The sequence below is a fragment of the Trichechus manatus genome, unplaced genomic scaffold, assembly GCF_000243295.1.
Source record: "Trichechus manatus latirostris isolate Lorelei unplaced genomic scaffold, TriManLat1.0 scaffold00040, whole genome shotgun sequence".
Taxonomy (NCBI): domain Eukaryota; kingdom Metazoa; phylum Chordata; class Mammalia; order Sirenia; family Trichechidae; genus Trichechus; species Trichechus manatus.
The window spans coordinates 1,250,477-1,277,247 of record NW_004443976.1 but is presented as its reverse complement, the minus strand read 5'-3'; the positions used below and the strand labels follow the sequence as shown (position 1 = coordinate 1,277,247).

General features: G+C 52.0%; 1 protein-coding gene, 1 long non-coding RNA gene and 2 other non-coding genes across 5 annotated transcripts; all 4 read right to left on the bottom strand.

Annotated features, from left to right (window-relative positions):
* Positions 1–230: 230 nt before the first annotated feature.
* LOC111820501 (uncharacterized) lies at positions 231–2,778 on the bottom strand. Of its 2 annotated transcripts, none has more exons than XR_002824049.1 (5): positions 2,735–2,778; positions 2,116–2,160; positions 1,396–1,446; positions 803–880; positions 231–577 (listed from the first exon to the last, which is right to left on the bottom strand). It is a non-coding gene; the product is annotated as an uncharacterized LOC111820501 (long non-coding RNA). The 2 variants fall into 2 exon arrangements; XR_002824050.1 differs by having other exon boundaries at positions 2,726–2,754.
* On the bottom strand, positions 647–719 carry LOC111820516 (small nucleolar RNA SNORD65). Its single transcript, XR_002824069.1, has one exon. It is a non-coding gene; the product is annotated as a small nucleolar RNA SNORD65 (small nucleolar RNA).
* LOC111820512 (small nucleolar RNA SNORD49) lies at positions 2,255–2,327 on the bottom strand. The gene has a single exon (XR_002824065.1). It is a non-coding gene; the product is annotated as a small nucleolar RNA SNORD49 (small nucleolar RNA).
* A 2,252-nt stretch (positions 2,779–5,030) lies between the features above and the next one.
* TRPV2 (transient receptor potential cation channel subfamily V member 2) lies at positions 5,031–22,656 on the bottom strand. Its single transcript, XM_023731062.1, has 15 exons — positions 22,349–22,656; positions 19,180–19,488; positions 17,085–17,218; positions 15,401–15,694; positions 14,461–14,759; positions 13,005–13,178; positions 12,379–12,534; positions 11,505–11,603; positions 10,634–10,704; positions 9,962–10,127; positions 8,715–8,781; positions 8,284–8,618; positions 7,181–7,308; positions 6,881–6,960; positions 5,031–5,167 (listed from the first exon to the last, which is right to left on the bottom strand). The coding sequence occupies exons 2-15, from the start codon at positions 19,377–19,379 to the stop codon at positions 5,073–5,075; spliced, it is 2,298 nt and encodes a 765-aa protein (XP_023586830.1). The 5' UTR covers positions 19,380–19,488; positions 22,349–22,656; the 3' UTR covers positions 5,031–5,072.
* Between the last annotated feature and the right edge of the window lie 4,115 nt (positions 22,657–26,771).

Sequence of the window (26,771 nt, the reverse complement as noted above, 5' to 3'; positions counted from 1 at the left end):
CCAGGTAGGCAAAATTTCAACACAGGTACAGCAGCTAGACTCAAGGACCCTGCCTGCCACTAAAGGGGAACAATATATAAATGACTCCTGACTGAAGCTATGCAAAGACAGCCCAGAGGGTGTAGGGACTGTCAAAATCCATTATCATTGACAGGGGAGAACATCTTGAATGCTAATACCTGGATTGCTATAATACCTGGCAGTAGTAACCTTTTCTTCACAAATACACATTTTTAAGAACCAATACCAAAGACAACCCTTTATTACAACTATTAGTTTACAACTGCATGGGAACATTCTAGGACAAACTGGAATTCACAGCTTTTAGCTTTAAGAACTCAGCCCTGCCAAAGTTAAATATTAAAATGTAAAAAAGATCTTCTTGGGCAGCTTGGCTCATAAATGTGCCTGTCCTAGAAAAAAAGTTGCCAAATACATTTCTTGGCTCAGCAAGTTGAGCATGTTTCCGAGTTAGATCAAATGCCAAGGTTTTCTGCATCCAAATTCATGGCGGCCCCAGGTTCCTGGACTTCAAATTCTGCCCCTGCTACAGCTGATCATCCTCTGGGGACAGAGCCTGCAAAGAAAATAGGTATCAATCTCACTTTCCACTCCAACCAACAGTCAATCACAGCATGTAAGGTATCTTCAGAAAACCACAGGTTCACCACTACACTATCTGCCGGTAATTCCAGCTATTTTGGGTGATTTCATCATGTGATATCCTTTTCTGCACATCAATTTTAACACTTGGTTTTCATTCATTCCACTGTGGTAGTTGGTTGTCCGGGATCAAGCTTACCTCCCAGGATGAGCTTGGGTTGCCAGCTCTCAAACTCTCGCACTTCAGGTCCCATTCTCTAGCACTCAGTTGTCAACCCTGGGGAAGTGGAAAGACACTACCTCAGACACAGCACAAGGGCAGAGCAGGGGGCATTTCTGACCACAGTAGCCTCAGGTACAAATGCAAAGTGATGCTAACAAGAGTGCTCAAAAAGTATTTAGTAGAGCTGCTTTTCTGTGAGTTAATCAGAGAAGTCAGCAAATCTTAACTTTGGGGGTTGTGACCTCCATTTAGCCACCTCATTTTAAGCTTCAGAAGCCTGAGGTTATCGTGGACAAGGGAAACTACATCTAGGAGTGGATAGGTCATTTGTTCAAGATTATACAGCAGAGGGATAAAACAGGAACCCCTTCTGGCTAGCCTCTCCACACTTGACTGCCACCATAAACCCACGTCAGTAAGGCTCAGGGATAGCCTGTAAATAAGGGTCAAGGACAACAGTTTCATTTGTGGAACTGTCAATATATGACCTATCAAAGCAGCACTTTCATGTGAATTAAATTTAACAGGTACACATTAACCACTAACCTACCTCTCAGACAAACGCTTACCTCATGATAGGCCAATGCTCCTAACTCCAATACTCAGGTCAAATTTTTAACCTAGGTGAGTAAAAAATTAAAGATCACAGTTCAGTTCAGATCAACGTACTCCCGGCACCAGCAAATGATGAGGACTTGTGAATGCAGTCAGGCAGAAAGTTATTGCTTCTGACTGCACTCTTACTACCAATTTCAGAGCACTCAAGCACCTCACCTCCCCCTAATACTACTGTTCAGTGACACCTGGACAGGGACCAGGCATATTTTAGTGTCAGCGTTTCTTTCTGTATGTAGCTGCAGCTTTAATGCAATTCCACGTTAGGGCTGTGGCTGCAGTGTAAGACTTAAATTTCTATTTGAGCGTTAACAGTATGCAATGACTTGGTTTAATTTTAAGTGTTAAGTGTGTAAAAATTACATTTAAAATGTCAATCGGTGATTTTGGCGTATTCAAGATAACAAAAAATGACAAACCCGGTTGTCATATTAAACTCTACCGAGACTAGGGCTCAAGAGCCCTGGCGGCCCAGTGGTTAAGCGCTCGCTCCAGACCGGGAAACAACAGTTGGAACCCACCAGCTGCTCAGCTGGGGCAGTATGATGTGGCAGTCAGCGTCCATAAACATTACAGGCTTGGACACCCGATGGGGCAGTTCTACTGTCCTACAGGGCAGCTATGAGTCGAAATCAACTGGAAGGCAACGGGTAGGTAGGTAGACTAGGGCTTACCTCACGGTGGGATGCTGCTCCTGTCTTCCATGCTCCACAGTGGAACTGCAGTCATGAACATAGAGAAATAAGGGCATACATGTAGGGCACACACTGGCAGTTTTATGTTCAATTAAACTGTCGAGGTTTGAACGACTGCAGTCAGACAGGCATAAACGTCGTCAGTTATCGCTTCTGACGGCACTTCCTATATTACCAATATCATCAGGACAGTCGTGCAATCCTTCCTCGTGGTCCAATTACAAACCTCACCCACTGTAGCGCCCCAATAGGGGCCTGACCTCAACTTACCCAGCTCCTCGGCTTTGCCTACTCTCCACGGTGGCCCGGCTTTTCGCGGCCCCAGGCTGCGGAGGCGATGGCCCCGCCAAACACACACGCAGCCCATCAGCCTTGGCCCACGCGGGCGATCAGCCACAGCACGACTCTCGTACACAAGGCCGCAGCGCCGTAAAAAGGCCCGCAAGGAACAGGCGCCAGGCAGACACACCGTTGCCAACAACTGCCCTCCTCCCTGTAAGTAAGCTTCCCTAAAATACCATCCCGGAAGTTAGAAAAGCTCTTGCTCTTTATTTGCCCTTGCTGGCAGCTGCGAATTCCAGACACACACCTCACTTACCTCCATAGCAACGGCGGAAAGACTGTCCTTGCCTTGACTCAGGCTCTTAAGGAGTCGGAATGTTCCACTTCTCACAGAAGGGAGGCTGACATTGGCAAAGACTCACGGGAACTTCCAGCCCATTCAAAGATACAGACTAGCCGCACCGCCTAAGGACTCCCCCCTCCTATTGTGCCTGTGGTCTCGTCCACGTCTCCCGGAATTCTGGGTCAGTGACAGCGGAGCGAGGGGCAGGGCGTCTGCGCAAGGACGCTAGAGCGGAGTTTTCTTTGCGCGTCGGTCTGTGGTGACTTGTTCTGGAGTTTGGGTCCCTGTCCTGTGAGGTCTTGAGCAAATTACTTATCCTTTTCGAGCCTCAGTTTGCTCATCTGGAAAATGCAGATACCGGTACCACAGAAGGTTGTTAATGAGGATCGCTTGAAACTGCAGAGCTTGGCACGCAGTAAACGTTTATAAATGACTCCCGACCACCAATACCCCTAGTAAGCGTTTCCAGTTGGCTCTCCCCCACAACTACTTCAAAATATCCAGGAGCCTCTCACCTCTGCGCACTGACAACCTCCACCACCCTTCTTTAGAATGGGTTGTAAGAGCAAGAGGACATCAAGTGGGGGTCCCTGGGCTTATCTGCATCCACTATCGCCTCTCCCTCCTCTCCTCTCCTCTCCTCTCCTCTCCCGACTCCTCCCTCAGAGACCCCTCCATCCAGCTCGCCTTCATTGGAAACTATCTCTGCTATGCTTTCCTTTCAGCATATGAACATGCTCAGTCAGGTCTCTCTCGCTTAAAAAATATTAAATACATGCATTCACATTTTATACACACATTACACCGAGGCAGAGCAATTCATTTTGACTGGAAAGGCAATAAATAGCAAGACAGCGGCTTTTGAACTGGTCTCCGAAATAAATGTAGGATTTTAATGGAAGGAGGGAGGCTGTCTAGTCACCTAACCCTATAACAAAAGTACCACAAGTGGGTGGCCTTAATAAACAGAAATTTATTTTCCCACAGTTCAGGAGGGTAAAAGTTCGAATTCAGGGTGCCGGCCCTAGGAGAAGGGTCGGCTCTGGAGGAAAGTCCTTGTCCATTTTGAGGTTCTGCTCCCGGGTGATCTTCATGTGGCTTGGTGTCTCTTCCCCCATCTCTGCTTCTAGCATGCTGGTTTAACTTCTTTAATATCTTAAAAGAGATTGACTCAAAACACACTCTATATTAATCCTGTCTAATTAACATAACAAAGACAACCCATTCCCAATCCCAAATGGGATTGTAACCACAGATATAAGGGTGAGGATTTACAATGCGTATTTTTGAGGGAAGGAGCCCTGGTGACACAGTGGTTAAGCGATTTGAAAGGTCAGCGGTTTGAACGCACCGACAGCTCCTCCGAGGCAGAAAGACGCGGCAATCTGCTTCCTTAAAAGATTACGGCCTCAGAAACTCTATAGGGAATTCTACCCTGTCCTATAGGGTCATTATGAGTCAGAATCGACTCAACAGCAATGGGTTTGGTCTGGTTTACTTTGAGGGGGACACAATTCAATCCATAACAGGGGCTTCCAGCCAGAGCAAGGTTGGGGGTCAAACACACACCCATAAACCTGCATGAACAATTTGGCAAAAATACTCAACTAAGGAGGGCTTGAGGGGCCAGAGGATGGGGGGAAAGGTGTCTGAAAATGCTACATAAAACCATGAAGGGCTTGGGGTGCTGGCCAGGGCATTCTGCGGGAACCAAGGAGGCTCTCAGGCCTTCAGAGCACAGGGGGACATGTTTCTGTTGTATCTTAAAGGGCCCCTCTGGCTGCCCTGCAGAGAATGGCTCTGAGGGGTGGGAACTGAGCAGGAAGCCGGGTGAGAAGAGAAAGTGATAATCCTGGCCTGAACTCGGCAGAGGGGCACAAAGGAGACTGGAGGTTTGAGAGACATTTTGCAGACAGTTTTAAGGGGTGCCTGGTGGCAGTGGGAGAGGAAGGAGTGGTGACTGTTTTCATCCATGTCCACCCCATGTGTCTGCCATGGTGGCGGGCACAGCGCCTTGGCCAGCTACCTGCACCCAGGAAGAGGACGGCTTGGGGCTGGGGGTGGCAGGTGAGGGTCTCCTGGGAGGTGAGGGTAGGAGCAGCCCAGCCCCAGACACAGCCATGCGCACACTGAGACACACAAATGTCACCAGCCAGGGGCTCAGTAACTTTGCTCAAATAATGTTTCCAAAAGAGTTAGTCATGAAAAAATATTTATATTTTCCACCAAAATGGACTGGGGCCCCAGAGCCAACAGGTGTGGCTGAAGAGACCCCTGCTCTGTCCTGCTGGCTCCTGCTGTGTCTGGACCATCAGTGGAGCCCCAGTTGCTGGAGGGGCACATGGCCTTCCTCTGAGGCATCGTCCTCCCCACATTGGGAGGCCAGGGTGGGGTTCCTCGTGGTGCCTGTAAACAAGATGAAGGGCATGTCCCCAGGAGAAGGGGCCACAGTCACAGGACCACACCAGATGCTGTTCACAGCCAGCACTCTTCCTGCCTCCCGCCTTCCACAGCATGTCCTCAACCCCTACCCTATGCCAGGCATGGTGCTGGGCATAGCAAGGCCAACAGAGCCTCCGCCAGGAGCTGGAAGCCCGCGATGTGACAGGCTGTGTGTTAGAGATCAGAATACCAGAGATGGGCTGAAGAGCAGGAGGGAGATCAGGGTTAGGGGCTCAGGGGGCTCAGAGAAGAGAGATATGTGTCCCATAGCAAAGGTGGCTGATTCAGACACCCAGAGGGGTGGGAAGGGCACTTCTGGCGGAGGTAGGAGCCAAGGAAAGCAAAAAACAAGGAACACTGTGGCCAGGCTATCACAGGAACGGAGCAGCGGGGGATGTGGTTGGACAGCAGCTTTGGGTCTTCACCTCCACGCTGAGGAGTGAGGCCTCCAGGCAGCGGGAAGCATTGTGGTTTCTGGTCTGTGTGTAGTTTGTGTCTGCATTGGAGGAACTGGAGTGGGATAAGCCTGGAGTAGGAAGACTTGTTTGAAGGTCTGGGTGCAGGCTGGGCAGCCCCTGAAGTGATGCAGGAGCAGCAGAACCGAGGGTCAGGCAGGGGGTAAGGGTCTGCTGAGAGGTGGGGACAGCACTTAGCACCAGGTATAGGAGGGAGGAGTGAGAGGGTCTGTTCTGGTTGGGGGTGTTGAGTTGGGCCTCCCCACAGGCAGTGCCTGTGGAATGCTTGAGACAAGATGAGGGCTGCAAATGTGACTTTCGGAGTCTCAACACTGAAGTGATGGGGCAGCAGGACTTCGAGGAAGGGAGCCATAGACAGTGTACCCTAGGTAGGACACCTATCAGTACAGGTATGTGAGGGCCTCGTGCAGAGAGGAGCCAGGGTCAGGAACCCAGGGGCCTGGGAAACAAACAGGCTTTGGAGCAGAAGCAGGCAGAGGAGCCTTCCTACAGCAAGGCTCGTGGGTGACTCAGGAGGCCTTTGTGGGGAGGGTTAGGGCCAAATTCGCAAGTAAGTCTCTAGTAAAGTTTGTCAGGAAAGAGAAGGAGAGAGAAAGCAGAGGAGCAGAGCCAACTAAAGACTTGAGGTGGGAGCTGCTGAAGATTCCAGAAAGAAAGGGCATGCCACCCATCAAGAGAGCTACTCCTGAAATAGGCCGCTGAGAGGTGGGAAGGAGGAGGCAGCCCTGGTGGGAGGGAGCAGGGGGAGAGAAGTGGTCTCTGGAACAGAAGGGTGAAGGCGATGTGAGATGGGAAAGCAGAAGGTGGGGCCCTCCTAGAGAAGGTGGCCCATGCTGCAGGCTGGGCATTAGGGCAGCTGGGTCTGAAGAACCACTCCTAATGTGTTCCCCTGCTAGGTGCCCAGGCTCACCCCAGGCCTGGCTGGGGTGCTCCATAACCAGACGGAATGGGCAAAGGAGCTCAGCTGGTTGGAAAGAGGAGGAGGCCACGATGGGGACAGGGCAAGGGCTGGGCCAGAGGAAGGAGTAACAGCCAGGCTAGTGGGTGGTGGGGGTGGGAGAGAAGGGAGGAAGCACCCTCTTTAGCATAAAGTGGAACTGCAGGGTAGAGGTCTGGGGGGAAGGGGAGGCTGTGAGCCAAGCAGAGACACGCCCACTACCACAGCCCCCCAGGCAGAGGCTCTGGCCCCATAACCACTCACCAGGGACTCGGGCCCCCGCCGGCTCCTCACATACAGTGGGCAGCGTCTGCTCCCATGTGGCCCAGTTCACTTCCTCCACCCTGAGTGTGCACACAGCAGCTCTGAGGCTCTGGAAGCCCAGGGGTGAGCCCTGCTTTTCCTAGGAAAGGGGCCCAGGTCCCCACGTGGGCAGACTGTGCAAAGGCTCTGGGGCGCACAGGGAGGCAGGACAGCAAGGAGGCTGGGGCTCCTCTGCCCTTCCCTGCAGGGCACTGGGCCACCCCCATCCCACCTGGAGTCCCCCCTGTCCACTTCACTCACCTGAAGCACCAGCGCTCATCAGGGCTACCGTCCGGCCTGGTGCCCACCGTCAGCATCACCCCTGCCCGCTGCTTCTTCCGCCGGCACCACCAGTAGCCACTCTCCATCTCTAGGACAGAGATGGCTTTCTGGGGACAAAGGACACATAAGATAGGCCTGGGCCCTGCCTGGAGGAAGGGGGTACATGGGGCAAGGGGAGCAGAAGGTGCACCACCGCACTTTACAGTATAACCTGAGTCTGACAAGCATGTGGGTTTGAAGCCCGGCTCCAACATTTGATTAACTGTGTGGCGCTGGGCACTGGCCCTCTCTGAATCTGCACTTCCCATTTGTAGAATGAGGATAACACACCTCAGGTGGTGGCTGGGAAGTCAGCGGAACAAGCACTCCATGATTACTTGCCATTGCTGTTACATTGTTACAGCTTCCAGAATCCCTTAACATCCTGGACAGCTCTTGACTTGCCCAGCTGGTACCTGCGACTGCGCGCTCACACACAGTGACTTAGCAAGCTCAGAGGACGTAAGGGGCTTGCCAAAAGGGCCACTATTAACTGGTAGCAGAGCCAGCACCTGGGCAAGGCTTTCCCTGCACCAACTGGCCCAGATCCACACTGACCCTTCCCTAGTCAAGAAGGAGCCGTTGCTTCCATGGTAGATGGGTGTCATATCAGCCTCTTTAGTGACAGAGAACTCTGCCCCCCACCCCCCAACTCTCCCAGGCTGGACCAGCCCAGAGATTTCACAGCCCCATCAAACGACTCGACCTTACATACAGATAAACATAGAATATAAATTCCACAGGGCAGGTACTGTGTGCTGTTCTCCGCTGTGTCTTCAGCTCCTAGCACTGTGCCTAGACCTACAAGTAGTAGGGACTCAGCCAACACTTGATAATAACACTGATAATAATAGGTGACACACTGACCACCTACTATGCGCTTGGCACTGTCCAAAGCATTTTACATCTGTGAGAGTATTCGATCTTCACACCAGCCCTGTAAAGGAATGACTGGAAGAGGGGACCCAGGCCTCTGCACACACTCAGATGGGCCCGGCTCAGCTGGGTTCTTGGGGTGGGGATGGGTGGCTCCCCGGTGGCACCTGCAGCTTCCAGATGCTCCAGCTGTCGGTGGCTATGCTGTTGACGGTCTCACTCATGAGGGCGATGAGCATGTTGAGCAGCAGGATGTAGGTGAGCAGCACGTAGGCCAGCAGCAGCAGCACCACCACCCCACGGAAGCGCAGCTGCTCCTGGAAGTCCAGCTCGCCCATGCCGATGGTGAATTTGAAAAGCTCCAAGGAGGCGCCCAGGATGCCCCCATACGGGGCCACGCTGCCCTTGGAGTCCTGTCCCACCCCGCGATGTGCCGCCTCCGTGGCATTGAGGCCTGTGGGGGCCTTGGGGCCCTGGGTCTCCCTGCTCAGGCTCACCAGGGCTGCAGGAGGGAGGGAAGGGTGTCCTTAGTCTGGGTAGCAGCCCTGAGGGTGTACAGGGTGGGCAAGGGATAGGCAGGGCCCACGGGGGGCCTTACCTACAGCGAAGCCAAGAAGGAAGACAAAGTAGACCAGAAGAAAGCGGAGCAGGTCCCTCAGGATGACCTGGAACACATGCACCCAGGAGCTGGTGTGGGTGGCTGAGCCACCAAACACAGCCCCGAGCATGGGCACCCAGGCACACCCTCCCACACACGTGTGTGCAGACACACTGAGCAAAGGGATCTTTAAAAAACCCGTATCAGATCACATCATTCTGCTTAAAACCTCCAAAAGCAAAACAAAACCAGTTGCCATCGAGTCAACACCAACTCATGGTGACCCCATGCATGTCAGAGTAGAACTGTGCTCCACAGGGTTTTCAATAGCTGATTTTTCTGAAGCAGATCGCCAGGTCTTTTTTCTGAGGCACTGGTGGATGGACTCAAACCTCCAACCCTTCATTTAGCAGCCAAGTGCGTAACCATTTGCACCACCCAGGGACCCCTCCGTGGCCAACAAGTCTCCTAGCCCCTACCTTCCTCCGCAGCCTCCTCTCTGCCCTCTGCCCTCCCTCACTCTTTTCCAGCCACCCCAGCCTTCTCTGTCCCCAACCACATCAGGCCTGTCCTGGCTCAGGGCTTTGGCCCTGTGCCCTCTGCATTCCCAAGCACTTGGGCCTTGGCTCTGTGATGGCTGAATCAGTCTTTCAGGTCACAACTTAAATGTTACCTTTTCAGAGAGGCCTTCCCAGACTATCATAGCTAAAGTACCCCTGCCCCAGTTATTCTGCATCCCATTACCCTAGATATTTCCTTCACAGAATCTAGCAGTATGGAATTTTCTCATTTGTTTTCGTTTCCCCCACTAGAATGCCGGCTTCAGAGAGTGAAGCCTTGTCTATTTTGTTCACCTTTGGATTCCCAACACTTAGAACACTGCTGGAACTTAGTAGATGCTCCCTAAATAAATGCATGTAGACACACATGCCCACATGTTCCAGGGCACAGAAACACCAATGAGCTTATGTGCATATCTTCTGCTCCATCGGTGTGCAAGGATGCACATTTCCCCATATGAATGCTTGCACACACACGTGTACGTATGTGTGCAGACCCGAGAGCGTGTGTGTGCAGGCTCACGCTTGTGCTTACACGCAGCAAACGTCTGGGTGGATGGTTCCCAGGCAGACGCTCCGGGTCTCCTCTGCCCAGGTTAGCCGTGGGTGAAGGCCCCTGCCTGCCTGCCTGACATGTTACATCCGGCCCTACCTGAGCAGCTGCCTCAGACCACACCTCCCTCTCACCTTCTGGATCATGATGCTGTAGATGCCTGTGTGCTGGAAGCCACGTGTATAGTACAGCAGGTTCAGCCAGCCCAGCACCAGCGAGGACACAAGCAGGGGTAGGTACCACTCGATGGCCAGGAGACACAGCACCTGGGACAGCACTGTGAGCAGGGCCTGGAGCAGGCTGCAAGGGGAGGGTCTGGATCAGCTCCCAGGCACCCCTGCCCCACTGGCCAGTGCTGACACTGCCTCTCCCACCCTAGTCTGATGGCTTGAGTAGCTTTCCAGGAGCAGAAGGGGCTGGGGGTTGGGACTCCAAGGTCTATCTGAGATTAGGCCCACCCATCTTGGGCAAGTTATTTAACCTCTGTGGGCCTCAGTTCCCTTCCTTGTAAAATGGGCTCACAGTGTTTGTGAGGGTTAAATAAGATAATACATATAAAGAACACAGGTTCTACTGGTGCCTAGTAAGTGTCAACAAATGTAAATGTCGTGGCTGTGATCCACAAGGACGAGAGCAGAACGAGCCCAAGGTGAGACAGCAGCCCAGACTCCTGGGTTTGGCTCCACTCTGGTCCTAACACCCTGGGCCCTGTGTCCTCGCCTCTACAGGAACCTGGTGCTGTCTGCCACACCCGCCTCTTCCAGCCCTTGGAGATAGTGGGTGAGGAGGGGTAAGGCCCCACATACAAGAGGATCTCAAAGTAGCTGTCCAGGAAGGAGATCCAGATGAACAGACGGCGCCGCCAGAAGTACCACAGCTGTGGAGGGCCGGGGGTGGGGGACAGAAGAGTGTGAACATGTGCCCCAGTCCCCGGGACAGGGCCCCCCACCCATGCCATGCTCCCTGCCTGTGGACTGAGGGACTACAAGCCTGGCTGTGTGGGGGCCCCCAGGCAAGACCCTCTCAGAGGGTGCACCTTGGACTTCTGGGGGCTCGTGAATCCTTCTGATAAGCTGAGAAAGCTCTGGGCCCTCTTTCCAAAAAGAGCAGCCACTCACAGACACCTGGACAGTGTTCCCTGCAGATCCAGATTAAGAACCCACCACCAAGGTGAGCAGGAGCGCTCTCTCCCATCCCCACTCCTGGCTTCACAGGGCACTCCACTGCACAGACTGGATTTAGCTCTGCAGCTCCCAGGAATCTCAGTGCCATGGTGGCCAGCCTGTCTCCGGTAAACCTGCAGCCTTTTCAACAGAACCGGCCCTGCTGGGGGAGGTGGGCTGGGCCCCTCCTGCCCACAGCCTCCTGTGCTCCTCAAGTTGGGAGGGCCCCACCGAGGACCTGGGGGAGGGGCTTCCAGCTGGAGCTCCAGAAGGACAGAGCCAGCACTGCCGAGGGACCATTGGGTACCCTACAGGCACCCCAGAAAACACAGCAGAGAGGGAGGCCAGCACCCACACCCCTCTGGGTGTTACTGGGCATGGGATTCAGTTTGCCTGTAAATGAGGGATTGAGGTGAACTTGCTCTAAGGCCCCTGTAGCTGAATTCTAGTTTGCTTCTTGGTTGGCTGGGTGCCACATGGGGTGGGGGGGTAGGGGGGGAGGAGGAACCCTCACCTGACCCAAAAGGAGGTACAGCCCCCCGAGCAGGAGCAGGATGTGGCCCAGCAGCAGCATGGAGTTTCCAGCCGTGGCTTTCAGGGGAGGGAAAGCCTGCTGAAGAGACAGTCAGATAGAACCGAGGGCTGAGGGTCCTCTCCCCAGCAGCCCACCCTCTGGGAGCTAGATTCAAGGGCCAGTTCCAGGCCTGAGCTGCAGAGAGGTCACACAGGGCCGCAGAAGGTACCTGGGCTGCAGCACAGGAGCAGGATTCCAGTCTATGGAGAAGCACTTTGTGGAGTGGTTACAAGCGTGGGCTCTAGAGCCAGACTGGCCACTATGAATCCCGTCTCCACCACTCACAAGCTGCATTAACCTGAATAAATTACCTAATTTCTTCGTGTCTCCCTTTCCTCAGCTATAAACTGCGGATACTGGCAGTTCATCATCTCAAAGGACTGTTGGGAGCGTTCAATAAGTTATCAGTACCAGCTTCCATCAAGTCGACTCAGACTCATAACGACCCCATGTGTATCAGAGTAGAACTGTGTCCAAGGATTTTCAGTGGCTGATTTTTTTGGAAATAGATTGCCAGCCCTTTTTTCTGAGGCGTGGACTTGAACCTCTAACCTTTCGGTTAGCAGCTAAGCACTTTAACTGTTTGCACTACCCATTAAATAAGTTAACACATGTAGATCACTTAGAATACTTTCTCATATATGGACAGCATTCAGTCAATACTGTACAAAGTATGAGGATTGCTATTACCATGATGGCGCTGGCTTCCATGCTGTTACTCGTGCATTCTAAGCCTCAGTACCATCAGCTGGAGGAAGGGCATGGTGATCTCTGCTCCATATCTTCCAGGATGCACCCCCTCCCTGGGCCTTACCTTTTCCAGGGCAGGTTGGTGGTAAGCAACAGTGGTGAAGATAATCACGTAGAGCAGGTAACACAGGAAGTTGAAGCAGAACTTGGGGGTGAGCAGCTCCCATTTCCTCTGCAGCAGTTTGTTCAGCGGCTCCAAAACAATCATTTGGTGTCGGTGCTGGGGTGGGAGCAGAGAGCCATGGGTATGCTAGGCAAGTATACATAGGGAGCCCACTTCATGGCGGGCACAATGCAAGGGCAGAGGGGAGGATGGGGAGCAGGCTCCCGCACCCCCAGGAGCCCCAAATGACCCCTGCTCGCCTCCCTGCACCCCAGCCATTGTGGCTGTGAAGTGACCAAGGGCCACTCTCTCCACTCCAGAGCAGGTGCAGCAGATGCTGGTCAACAGGGCTGCCCTCAGTGGTTGCCACAGTGACCCTGGCATGACCCCTGGGTGGTTGGAACTGGAGTGTGGAATGAGCGTGAGCCCAGCAGCCGGAGCCAGGGCGATACCCGCCTGGACATGCAGCCACACCCCCATGGCACAGAGACAGGGCCAGTGGGGTCCAGCAGGCTGCCCTGAGCTGTGAGCCTTGCCAGGAGCTCTGCCTGGCCCACGTCCCACACCCACAGCCCCTGTGGGCTTACCGGGCTTCTGCAGTGAAAGGCAATGATCTCCAGCACTGAGTTCTCCTCCCAGCTGTCCACAGAAGCCAGATCGTACAGCGACACCCGGACAGGCCCATAGCACCACTCAGTGAATTTTCGGGAAAGGGGCTGCCACTGCCCTGAGAACTCCCGCTGCAGGATATGTCTGAAAATCTGGAGGGCGAGCTGCCTGAGCCTGCGGGGCCAGAGGCTGGGGAAGCACTCAGTGCCCTGAAGAGCTGCCCACCAGCTGCAGAGCTGCATCAGACACATGCACACCCCAGACACAAGTGTCCCTGTATGTATAAGCTCTCACATGTGCACACGTGCTCAGCCACAGCACAGACATTCCATCACCCACCCACATGTGCCCAGGGCCTGTCTCTTTCTTCCCAACTCCTGCCCACAGCTGTACCTTTCCTAGACTCTTCAAATGGCAGAGACACACCTGACCAGGGGTCCTCAAGGCCACTTGGGGTCAGAGGCTCTCAGGTATGCACGTGTGCACATCTGTGTTCAGAATCCAGAGCTTCCAGCAGATGTAGAAAGGGGTATCTAACCCCAACAAGTTAAGAAGCAATTTGATTTTACAAATGAGGATGGGGGTAAACAGGGTCCTGACCTGGGAGTACCTTATGTAGGCCACACAGCCACGCCTCTAGACAACCAAGTGGCATTCACACACCACAGCAGGCGCTTTGGAAATTGGGGAGCAGGAGTAAAATATTAAAACTTTCATGTATGTTTATTTCTTATTTTAATTTCAAAAATTCCTATGTTTTATGACATAACATATTAGTCCAGTAGTACATAAGTAATTTATAAATAAATAAATATATTAGAAGTGTATACTGAAAATTTTCTTACTGAAAAACCATTTGCCACCAAGTCAATTCTGACTCATGGTAAGCCGATGTGTGTCAGAGTAGAACTGTGCTCCGTAGGGTTTTCAATGGCTGAGTTTTTGGAAGCATATCACCAGGCCTTTCTTCCTAGGCAACTCTGGGTGGACATGAACCTCCAACCTTTTGTTAGCATGTTAACCACTTGCACCACCCAGGGACTCCTTACTAATACCAAAAACCAAACCAGTTGCTGTCGAATCAATTCCAACTCATAGTGACCCTATAGGACAGAGCAGAACTGCCCCATAGGGTTTTCAAGGAGTGGCTGGTGGATTTGAACTGCCGACCTTTTGGTTACTGGTTAAGAACCACTACACCACCAGGGCTCCATTCTTACTGATAAAAAAACCAAAAACCAAACCCACTGCCATCAAGTTGATTCCAACTCATAGTTACCCTATCAGACACAGTAGAACTGCCCCACAGAGTTATTCTTACTAGTAGGGGTGTTTAATCAAAGAGTGTAGAGACCACTGCCCTAGACCACCACCACCCCCCTTTCTGCAGAGATCCTGCTGCTTTCCTGGAGAGGGGAGGGGGTGGCCACTCACCTCGATTTTACCCTCCTTGGCGGCCAGCTTCAGGGGCGTGAGGCCCTGCAGGTTGGGGATGTCCTCAAGCTGCACGGAGGGGCAGAGGCGGGCGCCAGCCTGCAGGAGCGCGTCGTACATGCCGGTTACCAGCGCACTGTTCTCTGCCGAGTTGTCGGCAATCATCACCAGGGCGTGCAGCACCGTGTTGCCCAGGGAGTCAGTGGCCTGCAGGCTGGCCGGCCGGTGTGGGTTCTCCAGGAGGTAGGTCACCACATCCCATTGTTTGGTGCACGTGGCCAGAGAGAGGGGCAGCTCACCTGGGGGGGAGGGGGCAGCTTGGGCCTCGAGCCTCCCCCTTCCACCTGCCTACTTCCCACGTTCCTCTGAGCAGAGGGCCAAGCCGCCAGGACCCAGGTCACTGCACCACAGGGGAGGAGGAGCACTGCCTCAGGGCTGGGGCCAGGAGCTGGGCCCACCCAGGCCAACATGCTAGGAGGAGGACAGCCCCAGGCCCTGCTCAGGCAGCTGGCCCCTCTTCCTAGGGGCACTGGCAGATGCAGCCCTGTCCTGCTCTGACCCAAGGCAAAGGGGACCAAACAGTGTCTGGCCAACCAAGGATTCCATCTCCCCACTTTCTCTTTTCTTTGCCAGAGCCCAGACACACTACTGCCTGGCATGGATACCTCTTTACTCTGGCCATCAGGCCCTGTCTGGTCAATCCCGCCGTGCGCCTGTCCTAGCTGCCCACTCCTCGCCCCTGGGCGTGTGCCGATGAGGATAAAACAACTCTTAAGACAAATCGCTTTTGCAGGCAGCCAGGTGGGTAAAAACATGGGCATCAGTGTCAGGCAGACCTGGGTGTAAGTGCCAGCTCTGCCACACTCTAACCATGTGACCTTAGGAAAGAAAGGCCCTCATCCCCTCTACACCTCAACTTATCCAACACAGGCTCGCTCACCGAAGTAGAAGCAAGCCTCTTGGCTCCGCTTCTGGAAGAAGTGGCCGCAGGCCCGGGCGTGCACATCTGCCCCATTCTCCACCAGGAGCTTCACACACGGCAGGCTCCTCTTCTCGATGGCGATGTGCAGAGCACTGTGGCCTCGGTAGTACTCATCTGTGCACTGGGCATTGACCAGGGGCTGGGGATTGCCAGAGTCCCGGTCAATCTGCAGCAGCGGCAGGATGCAGGCATTGGTGCCCTCCCGAAGGTTCAGCATGGCCTTCATCAGACATGTCTTCCCTGTGGAGCCCTCTGCGGGAGAAGGGAGAAGGGAGGGGAACGGGTGGGGGGGATGCGTGATCTGGAGCCACTGGGCTGCCTGCCAGTCCGTGCAGCAAGCCCCAGGTTCCTAAAGTTCCCCTTGGAAATGAAAAAAGATTGGCATGCACTGCTGCTGGGAGCCTGAGTAGGCACAGCCATGCTGGAGGGTATTACACTCCAACCAACAGATATTAAAACACCAACAGTATTAAAAAGGACTACAAATTCTGCCCTAGAAATCAGGTTTCTAAGACATAATTTGTCCTAGGTGCAGAGATGTCTATACAGAGACATCCATAGCAGTATTTGTAAGTGGCTCCCCCACTTAATGGCTCTGTCTCCTCAGACAAGTCACTTGACCTCTCTTCCCCTCAGTTTTCCTCACTGTAAAATGGGAATAACACTTCTAGGGCTATTGTAGGGATCCAGCAGAATAACATATACAAATTGTTTAGCACAGAGAGGGCCTGGCACACAGAAAGTTGAGGCTGAAAGCTACAAACAACCTAAATGGCTGTCAACAAAGAATCCGGTTAACTAAATTATGGTAAATCTACATAGTGGAAAACTCTGCAGTTGTTAAAGTGACTGAGTTAAAAGTAAAAAACAAAACCGTTCCTGTGGAGACGATTCTGACTCACAGTAACACCACAGTGACAGAGTAGAACTGTGCTCCATAGGGTTTTCAATGGCTGATTTTTTGGAAGTGGATCACCAGGCCTTTCTTCCAAGGTTCGTCTGGGTGGACTTGAACCTCCAACCTTTTGGCTGGCAGCTGAGTGCACTGACCATTTGCACTGCCCTGGGACAAGTTAGAAGTGAAAGTACTGAAATGGAAAGTACTCCAAGATGAAGTGTGGGGGAGATAGAGGAAGCACATTACAAATCAGTGTATGTGACAAGACCCCACTTAGGTGATATACATCTAATATACTCCAAAAAGTCTGGAAAGATGTACCCCAAACCATTAACAGGGTCTCAAGATGATAGGCTGTTTTAACCCTCGGCTTTATGCATTGCCTTACTGTTTGAGTCTTCCGTAGTGCACAAATACTATTTTCTAATCAACCCAAACGTTAAAGATATTTAAACTGGGGGGCAAAGAATGCTCTGAGGTTGGCGAGGTGTAAGGTGTGTGAATTATGTCTCAATAATGCTGTCATTAATAAAAGAATGCTCTGAGGGTGCCCACAAGTATCCACTCAGCCACTGAAATGGGCGGGTAGGGGGGTGGCGGTGAGTGGAGGTGGGAGGCCCGGCTGTCCTCTGCTGTGTCCACAGGGCATCCAGCGAACATTCCAGAGCAGCCAGGGGGCGACAGGCAGCTAGCTCACCAGTCAGCCCAGGTAACGCTACCTCTGGCCCCGCAGGATGGGCCTACCTGTGTATTCCGAGTCAGTGAGGTATTTGCTGGTCCGACGCAGGTACTCTGGCAACCCAGCCAGCTCCTCCAAGGCACCCCGGGAGACCACACTGAAGAGCCGGTCACGATCAAAGCGGTCTAGGTCTGGCTGGCTGCCAGGAAAGGTGGCTTGTGACTCATGCTGGAGAAGGGACTCCACTCCCCCAGCCACCAGTCCTCTGCCCCTGGCAAGCCCAGGAGCTCTGAGGGAGGCTCTTATGGGGTCTCTGCCTTCCTTGGGCCGAGACCACACGTGCTGGCAGTCCCGGGGTGGCTGTCCAGGGTACTGATCTGAAAAGCATCCCCAGGACCCCCGTCATCACAGGTCCTTCAGCATCAGGTCATTTGCCAGATGTTTAGATCCTGTCTCACAAGAAATGCAATATCCCACTTCACAAATGAGGGGTCTATTTCAGTAGAGGCCACTTGTGGTGGCTCTTGACCTTGGGTCTGGGTCTGAATGGGATCACAGACAGAGTAGCTGTATGCACCACTGGCCTCAAAGAAGGGAACCACTTACTGATTAACTATGGAGGAATCTTCATCTTTAATGCTCGCTTCAGCCCTAGGGGTCAGGAATCACCACTGAGACAAACAAGTAGGTAAAGTAATGTGCTCAGAGTCACACAGGTGCTAGATAGTCAGTGTAGAACTGGGGTTCTGACAGGGGTAGTCTAACTCCAGACCCTGACTCCTAACCCCCAGAGAGATTCCAAGCTGGGCAGCAAGGGGTTTCTGCAAGTCTTAGAGTAATAGGTGTGCCCAGCACAGAGTTTTACTAAGAAGCCTCCCTTCTAGGACATCTCCCCCACAGGCCCTCAATGGAGCCTTGTAGCTGAGACAAAGCTAGCAGTGCCTGGGGGTGGGAGGGGTGTGCAGCACTCCCTCCTGAGCAATGTTACTATTCACAGGAGGCAAACTTGTCCCTGGGGCTCCTGTCACCATGAGCAGCAGATATGAAGGGACATAACAAGGGGGAGGGGCAGCATTGGATGCTTCGAGGACCCTCACATCCCAGCCCACATATCCCTGGAATGGGCCAGTCAGGTGGGTGGGTAGTGGTTGTGGCTCTCTGGTTAGGGGTGATGGCTGTACCGGCATGACCGTACTAGAGCAAGCCACTGCCTCATGAACACTAGGAGGCTGCGTGTCTGCCTCACGCTGCACCCACCTCACAGACCATGTGGCCACAGCATGAGCAAGAAGACTCTGCGGCTGACTCGAGCCCTGTGGGGAGTCTGGCCAGAGGAAGTGGGCCATTTGGACAAAGAAAGCACCTCCAATCACCAGGATGGTATCATGGTCCTGGGATAAGGACGTCCAATGAGGGCTCGGATAGAGGCAGTGAAACAGCTGCCAGAAGCCTCGTACTCCCATCCTTTCCTGGCCTGGGGCCAAAACAAACCACCATCCTCCAGCTCAAACAGCACGGGGGCTCTATCCCGTGCGGCCAAGGCTGGTAGCCATGTCTCAGGCATGAGGGGGGAAGAAAGGGGCTTCCCTGGCAGCCTTGCCTGGTCCAGAAGGACTCTCTTGTCTCATATGGCAGGCCTCATGTTGGTGGGGGATGCCAGGTGCAGCTCCCCGCTGGACTGGAAGCAGGACTCCAGGCAGTAGAGAGCTCACATAATACAAATTGGTGGAGAGACTACCAAGAAAGTCAGGGAGCAGAGGACTCCCAGCAGAAGCCACTGCCCTCTAGCCCAAGTCCACATTCCCTGGGGGACAGGGTCAGCCATGGAGCAGAACTGAGAAATACTTGGGAAATTTCCAGTCCTTGATTCTCTCCCAAGACTGGAATGTGGATCCTGCTACCATCCCCCACAGGGGCCCTAACAGGGGAAGGGGCTGGGCACAAACAAGGGGGATGTGAAGGGCAGTTGGAAGAGTGTGTCCCTACTAAGCAGAACAAGATCTCAGAGGGCCGAAGGCCAAGAGTGAGGAGGGTTCCAGAAAGAGGAACCCCAGAGAGTACAGCGGAGTTGAGCCTGTCAGTCTCACTGAGTCTGAGAAGGAAGCACAGGACTCTGCTGGAGGAAAGAGGCTCCCCACCCCACCCCATTCGCTTCCTCACCAGGCACCTGATCCCTTTCGGTATTTGAGGTTCACTTTGATCTGAGGGGAGAAGTCCCGGTCTTCGCCTTGGAATGGTGACTCCATGGGGGCAGGCCCATCCCCATGGCCTAGATTTCCTTTGTCCCCCTTGGTGCCATCTTCCTGGCTTCCATCTGATGTCTCCAGCCTGAAAGCAGGAGAGCTGGAGGGCGAGGTCATCCTAACGGTTGGAGGCTGCTCTGTCCAGCTCCAACCTCTGTGGAGACACAGATGTCAGGAGGTCCCCTCTTCCCCCAAGGCTGGGTTGGGGTGAGATTCTGGCTGGGGCCTGCAATAGGAAATGTTTAGAAGGTCAATGCAAGTAGACCCACCCACAGTGAGGGAGGGAGCTCAAACCAGTGGGTGGGGGGGAGCGGTGAGCAGGAGGAGGGAAGGCAGAAGGTGAGGCAAGAGAGGGAGGCCTGTGCCATGAGGGTGGCCTCACATCCTGGAACAAGTGATGAACAGGAACTCAAAAGGGCTGCCTTCTCTGATGTTGGCCTACAAAAAGGGCCAGAAGCCATCAGATTCAAATCAAGTACTCGACTTTCTCTCTGGGACTGCCTAAAATCCCAGACGCCAACAGCCCCAGGCCCAGAGGTAACAACTTTTTGCATTAATTGCAGAACCCTTCCTCCAAACAACATCTCGCTCAGAAGCCAATACTCACAACAGATAAAAGTACAGTTGCTGCCACCTATGTTCATGGCAGCATTGTTCACAATAGCAAAACAATGGAAACAACCTAGATGCCCATCAACAGATGAATGGATAAACAAACTATGGTACATACACACAATGGAGTACTATGCAACGAGAAAGAACAACAATGAATCTGCGAAACTTCTCATAACATGGATGAAACTGGAGGACATTATCCTGAGTGAAATAAGTCAATCACAAAAGGACAAATATTGTATGAGACATCTATTGTAAAAACCCATGAAAAAGTTCACACACAAAATGTAACAATCTTTGCTGGTTACCAGGGATGGGAGGGGTGGGGGGAAAATACTAAATAGGCAATAGATAAGTGGTATCTTGGGTGAAGGGTGAGACAGTACACAATACAGGGGAAACTAGCACAACTGGTACAAGGAAAGGTCATGGAAGCCCCATAGACACATCCAAACTCCCTGAGGGACCGAATTGCTGGGCGGAGGGCTGTGGGGACCATGGTCTTGGGGAACATTTAGCTCAATTGGCGTAACACAGCTTATAAAGACAATGCTCTACATTCTACCTTGGTGAGTAGTGTCTGGGGTCTTAAAAGCCTGTGAGCAGCCATCTAAGATACTCCACTGGTCTCATCCCTTCGGGAGCATGGGAGAATGAAGAGAACAGGATACAAGGAAAAGATTAGTCCAAAGGACTAATTGTCCACAGCTACCAAGGCCTCCACCGGACTGAGTCCAGTACAGCTAGATGGTGCCCGGCTACCACCACTGACTGCTCTGACCAAGATCACAACAGAGGGTTCTGGACAGAGCTGGAGAAGGATGTAGAACATAATTCTAACTCACAAAAAAAAAAGACCAAATTTACTGGCCTAAAGGAGACTGGAGAAACCCCGAGAGTATGGCCCCCAGACACCCTTTTAGCTCAGTGGTGAAGTTATCTCTGAGGTTCACTGTTCAGCCTGGGAGTGGACAGCCCCTTAAAACCAAATGAGACTAACGAGGTACAGTAGTCCAGTGACAAGGGCCAGAAGGCAGAAGGAGACAAGGAAGCTGGTGATAGGGAACACAAGGTTGAGTAAGGATATTGTTGATGTGTTGTGAGATTGTTAACCATTGTCATAGGTCAACACGTGTAGTAACTGTTAAATGAGAAACTATTTTGTTCTGTAATCCTTCATCTTAAGTGAGAATAACTGCACGATTGGAAGACCATAGTCAATGTCATTGAACTGTGCATGTAGAAATTTTTGAAATGGTGTATCTTTGGCTATGTGTATTTTCACCAAAAAAAAAAAGGTTGGGAAGTTAGAGGGTTGACATGTTGTGGGATTGTTAACCAATGTCATAAAAAATATGTGTACTACTGTTCCATGAGAAACTATTTGTTCTATAAGCCTTCACCTGAGTACAATAAAAAAATTAATTAATTTAAAACAAAAAAAGTACAGTTTCTGGGTAGGGCCGGTCCCTCGGCCTCTCTCAGCCCAAGGAGAGCTCAGGGGGAAACCACTGGAAAATCACTGGTGTAGTTAAACTCTAGTCTAGAAAACCAGGACAACTAAGCCGCAGAAAAGGAAGTGGCTTTCCGAACGTCACCCTGCTGTTAGCAGAGCCTGGTCTAAAGCCATCTTACTCTATCTACCATGATGTTCTCAAAATCCTTCCAGGCTGGCTCTGTATTTTGTCTGACTCACCTCTGAAGGCATATAACGCCACTTCTCTATGCCTCAGGGTCTCCGGGGTCTTGTGAGTGGGGAGGGAGCCCCAAGCTCTCTCTGCCAGACAGCCCCACCTTGAGCCCTGGGCTGGGCTCAGCTGACAGCCCACTCTCACCCTCACAGGAAAACTGAAACCGCAGCTCCCATCACATGGCAAGGGGCAGGCCCCAGTCAGGAGGGGGATAGCCCCTGTGCCCCGCCACCACCCACCATGGGCAGGAGCAGAAGGAAAAGAGCCAGAGGTGGGTGGGGAAAGGGCAGAAGGAGGGGAAGTAGAGAGGTGGGATGGGGGCAGGGCCTGGTCCACTCGAGCTGGCCCAGTCTCAGGCTCTCCCAGACCCTGGGGACCTGCCTGGAGCATTTTCCCACAGAAGCAAAGGAGGCTGGGACCTGTGTGGCCGCCTTGACTTGCCGTTGTAACCCATCATCTTCTTGCCTACAATGGGGTGTCTTCTCCGGCCAGAGACCATTTAGCCTTGTTACCTCCTCACCCCCTCCGGCCATTCTGCCACAGCCACTCCTAAGCCCCAGCAGCAATAGCTGTAGAGCCAGTCCCTACCCCACCTCCAGGCCGCCCAGCCCACCCTGGCAGCAGAGGAAGGGGCCTGGCTGGACAAGCAGAGGCGGCTGGAGCCGCATGTAGACCTTGGCTTGGCGCAGAGGGATCCAGGAGCCCACGGGGTGTCCCTGCCCCATCCTTCACCGTCAGGTTGGGGGCCCTCCGGCGGCCTCGGCTGGCCCACGGACTTACCCGCACGGCAAAGGCCAGGGCGTGGCGAGCTGCGCGCTGGGATCCCCGCGCCTCCTCGCGCGCAGCGGGCTGTCGGAGGAAGTGGGGTGGGCGACGGCGCGCTGACAGCCGAGGCGCCGCAGGAACCTCCCTCGCCTCGCCGATTATGACCTTCTCTGTCTTCCCTACCCTCACCCCGCCTGGCCCAGCCAGCACGGTGGGGAGTGGGGCTTCAGCTCTCCTGTCAGGCCAGGCTGGCCATCAGGAGACTGACCATCTGGACCACGGCCCCACCCTGATCTCGGGGAGACACGCCCCTCCCTTCCCCCCACTGTCTAGCCACTGAGGCCTCAGGGTGGGGTGGGGGCAACCAGAGGCGTCCCTTGAGAGCTGAGGTCTGGCCAGGGGTGGAGACGGCCTGGGGTGGGGGGTTCCTGCCCCACTACACTGACATCTAGCCACTACCCTTCCCTGGGAGATAACTGCCGCCCCACCATATTCCTCCCAGCAGCCATGTGGCTCAAAGCCACCCCATCAAGAGGCAGAGAGAGTTGATGTGGGGTGCCCCCGGTAGAGGAGAGGCCCAGACCAACAGATGCCCCCGGTAGGCAGTGCCTCCACTTATCCAGCAGTTTGGGGGACTTTCCCACCTCAGTGGCCTTACCCCGCCCTACCCCCCCCCCCCACCAGGGACCTTGACAGCCTCAGAGTTCCTCTAGTTAAAGGCGCTTCCAGCACCAGCCAGCAGGTGGAGGCAGGGAGGCGGGCTTGTACACCTGAAATAGGCCTCCCTGCCCTGCCCTGGTGGTTCAGTGGCTGAGTACTTGGCTGCTAAACCAAAGATCGGCGGTTTGAATCCAACAGATGATCCGCCGAAGAAAGATGTGGCAGTCTGCTTCCGTAAAGATTGCAAAGTTGGAAACCCTATGGGGCAGTTCTGCTCTGTCCTGTAGGGTCACTATGAGTTGAAATCGACTGCATGGCAACGGGTTTGGTTTGGTTTTGGCCCTGCCCTGGTCTAGAATCAACATCCATGCTTGGGGACACAGCCACCATCCAAGCGACCCTAAGACTTCTCCCCCTCTCCCTTACTCCCTGAATCAATCCGCCAGCAATGCCCCCCCCCCCAAAAAATTTGTCTCCTTCTGAATCATCCCCACTACCCACCTGGTCCAAGCCACTATCTTCTTTTCCCTGGCCTCTCTGCCCCACTCTCACCCCCATAATTCATTCTGCTCACAGTAGCTGGAGTGATCTTTCAGAAATGAAAACCAGAGCTCCTCACTGCCTGGCTTAGAAGCCTCCAATAGCTTCCTGTGGCCCTTAGAATAAAATGCAAACTCACACCCCAGCCCTGTGCCTGTCTCCCTACTTCCACTTTCTTCTCACATTGCAGCTGTCTTGCACTTCACACTCTAGACCCGCGCTGTCCAATATGGCAGTTCACTAGCCACGGTGGCTATGTAAATTTAAATCAATCACAGTTAAACTGAGTCAAACATTCAGTTATTCAGTCATACAGCCACGTTTCAAATGCTCAGTAGTCACATGTGGCCAGTGGCTACCATTTTGGACAGCAGAGATGTAGAACTTTTCTATCATTGCAGAAAGTTCTATCGGACAGTGCTATTCTAGACGTTCTGAATACATTTCAGTCTCTCACATATGCCATGCTCTCTTGTGTTGCCTCCAAGCTTTTGCACAAGCTGTTTCCTCTGCCAGGAATGCTCCCCTCACACGCACAGGCACATCACATACTTGCCCTTGCTGTGGCCAATACCTGCTCATCCTCCACCTCTCATTTTAAACATGACTTCCTCTGGATAGCCTTTCCTAGACCCTGGTCTCGGTCAGGGGTCCCCTCTATGTGTTACCATGACACTTTATACTTCTCCCATCATAAGTCATTATCCATTAATGTTATTATTTAATTGTCTGACTTCATCTTTAACAATAACACTTATCTACTGAGCACTCATGTTCCAGACACTGTCCTACATGCTTCATACAGAATACTTCATTGAACTCACAGAGCAGCCTTATTTCATAGATGAGGAAACAGGCGGGGCAAGGTTAAACACCTTGCACAAGGCCACATGGCTAGAAGGTGACAGAGTGAGGATTCAAACCCAGAGCCATGCCCTTATCCACCATGCTGTCCTTGGGGTGAGATCTTGCTTTTTCACCGTATCTCTAGCACCCAGCACAGTGCCTGGCTCTGTCGGTGTTCAAGAAGGCTTTGAATGGCTGCCCGGCTAACATAAGCACCACGCAATTGGCGTTACTGCGCTATTAAGGGAGAACTGAAGAGGAAGTACAGACCCTTCCAGTCTTCAGAGGCATCACCACATCAGGTGACATAACAATTGGGCAGATAACCCTCATTGTAAAGGCGGCTTATTATAAAAAGTCCTCAGATGATTAGCCATCAGAGAAATGTAAACCAAAACCACAATGAGACACCACTTCACATCCTCTGTTATTGTTTAAAAAAAAAAAAAAAAGTCAAATCCACTGCCATCGATTTGATTCCAACTCATAGCAACCCTATAGGACAGAGTAGAACTGCCCTATAGGGTTTCCGAGACGTAAATCTTTATAGAAGCAACTGCCACATCTTTCTCCCATGAAGTGGCTAGTGGGTTTGAACCACCAACCTCTTGGTTAGCAGCCAAGTGCTTTTAACCACTGTGCCACCAGGGTTCCTTTTCTGTTGTTGGCTGCATTCAATTCACCCCCTACTCATGGAGACTCCATGCACAATGGCTTCAAATCATTATGATCCATAGAATTTTCACTGGTTGATTTTCTGAAGTAGATTGCCAGGTCTTTCTTACTAGTCTGTCTTAGTCTGGAAACTCCACTGAAACATTTTAAGTGTCATAGCAACACACAAACCTCCACTGACAGACAAGTGCTGGCTGAGCTTGAGGAGCATTGGCCAGGAATCAAACCCAGGTCTCCTGCATGGAAGGCATGAATTGTACCACTGAACTACCAGTGCCTTCTTCACACCCTCTAGGATGGTTATAATAAAAAAGACATAATAACAAGTGTTGGTGAGGATGTGGAGAAATTGGAACCCTCATGCACTGTTGGTGAGAATGTAAAATGCTGTAGCCCCTTTGGAAAACAGCCTGGCACTTCCTCAAAAGGCCAAACATAAAGTTACCCAGCAATTTCACTCCTAGAGAAGACCCAAGAGAAATGAAAACATATGTCCACTCAAAACTTTTCCATGAATTTTGTAGCAGCATTATTCATAATAGTCAAAAGTTGGAATAACCCAAATGTCCACCAAATGGATAGATAACATATGGTACAGTGGTACAATGGAATATTATTTAGCCATAACAAGGAACACAGCATTGATACAGGCTACAACAGACATTAACCTTGAACCATTATGCTGAGTGAAAGAAGCCAGACACAAAGCCACAAATCGTATAATTCCATTTATATGAAATGTCCAGAATAGGCAAATCCACGGAGACAGAAAGTGGATTAGTGGTTGCCTAGGGCTAAGGGTTTGGGGGAATTGGGACAACTGTTAAAATGTATGAGGTTTCTTTTGGGATGGTGAAAATGCTATAAAGTTGATTGTGATGATGGTTGCACAACTGTGGATATACTAAAAACCATTGAACTGTACACCTTAAATTAGTAAATTGTATGGTATGTGAATTATATCTTTAAAAAAAAATCAGTGCAGGGAAAAATGTCTGTGTTTTTAGTTGGAAATGAACCATGCAGAGGAGCAAGGCTTCCTCAATTCCAATGCCACTGGACTCATGTTTCAAAAAGCTTGACCCAGTCCAGTCTCCATGCAAGGAAAATCTCCCCCAACAGCCTTTATGCCCTATCTTTTCTATTGTGTTTTATTTCACAGGTCATAACTTTTTGTAAAAGCATGTTTGTTTTACTTTATTTGGACTTATTTTCAGAATTGATTTTAATAAAAATAGAGATGACAAGAAATTGTAGCAGAGGTATCCTCTGGGGAGGGCAACTTATTTTCAATATGTATCCTTTGTACTATTTGAATTTTTAACCATTTGCTTTTAAAACTGAACTTGACATCTCTTGTAGAGTTTTTAAAAATTCCAACTCAAATGTGCAAGAGATGTCTAAAGCCTGCACATGGTTGTTAGTTGCTGTTGAGTCGCCTCTGACTCATGGTGCCCCGTGCAACAGAATGACACGCTGCCCAGTCCTGTGCCATCTTCATGATTGTTGGTATGACTGAGTCCGTTGTTGTAGCCACTGTGTATTTTGAGTGCTTTCCAGCCTAGGGAGTTCGTCTTCCAGCACTGTACGGGACAATATTCTTTTGTTTGTTTTCTTCTTTTAAATTTTTTTTATTGTACTTTAGATGAAGGTTTACAGAACAAATAGTTTCTCATTAAACAGTCAGTACACATATTGTTTTATGACATTGGCTAAC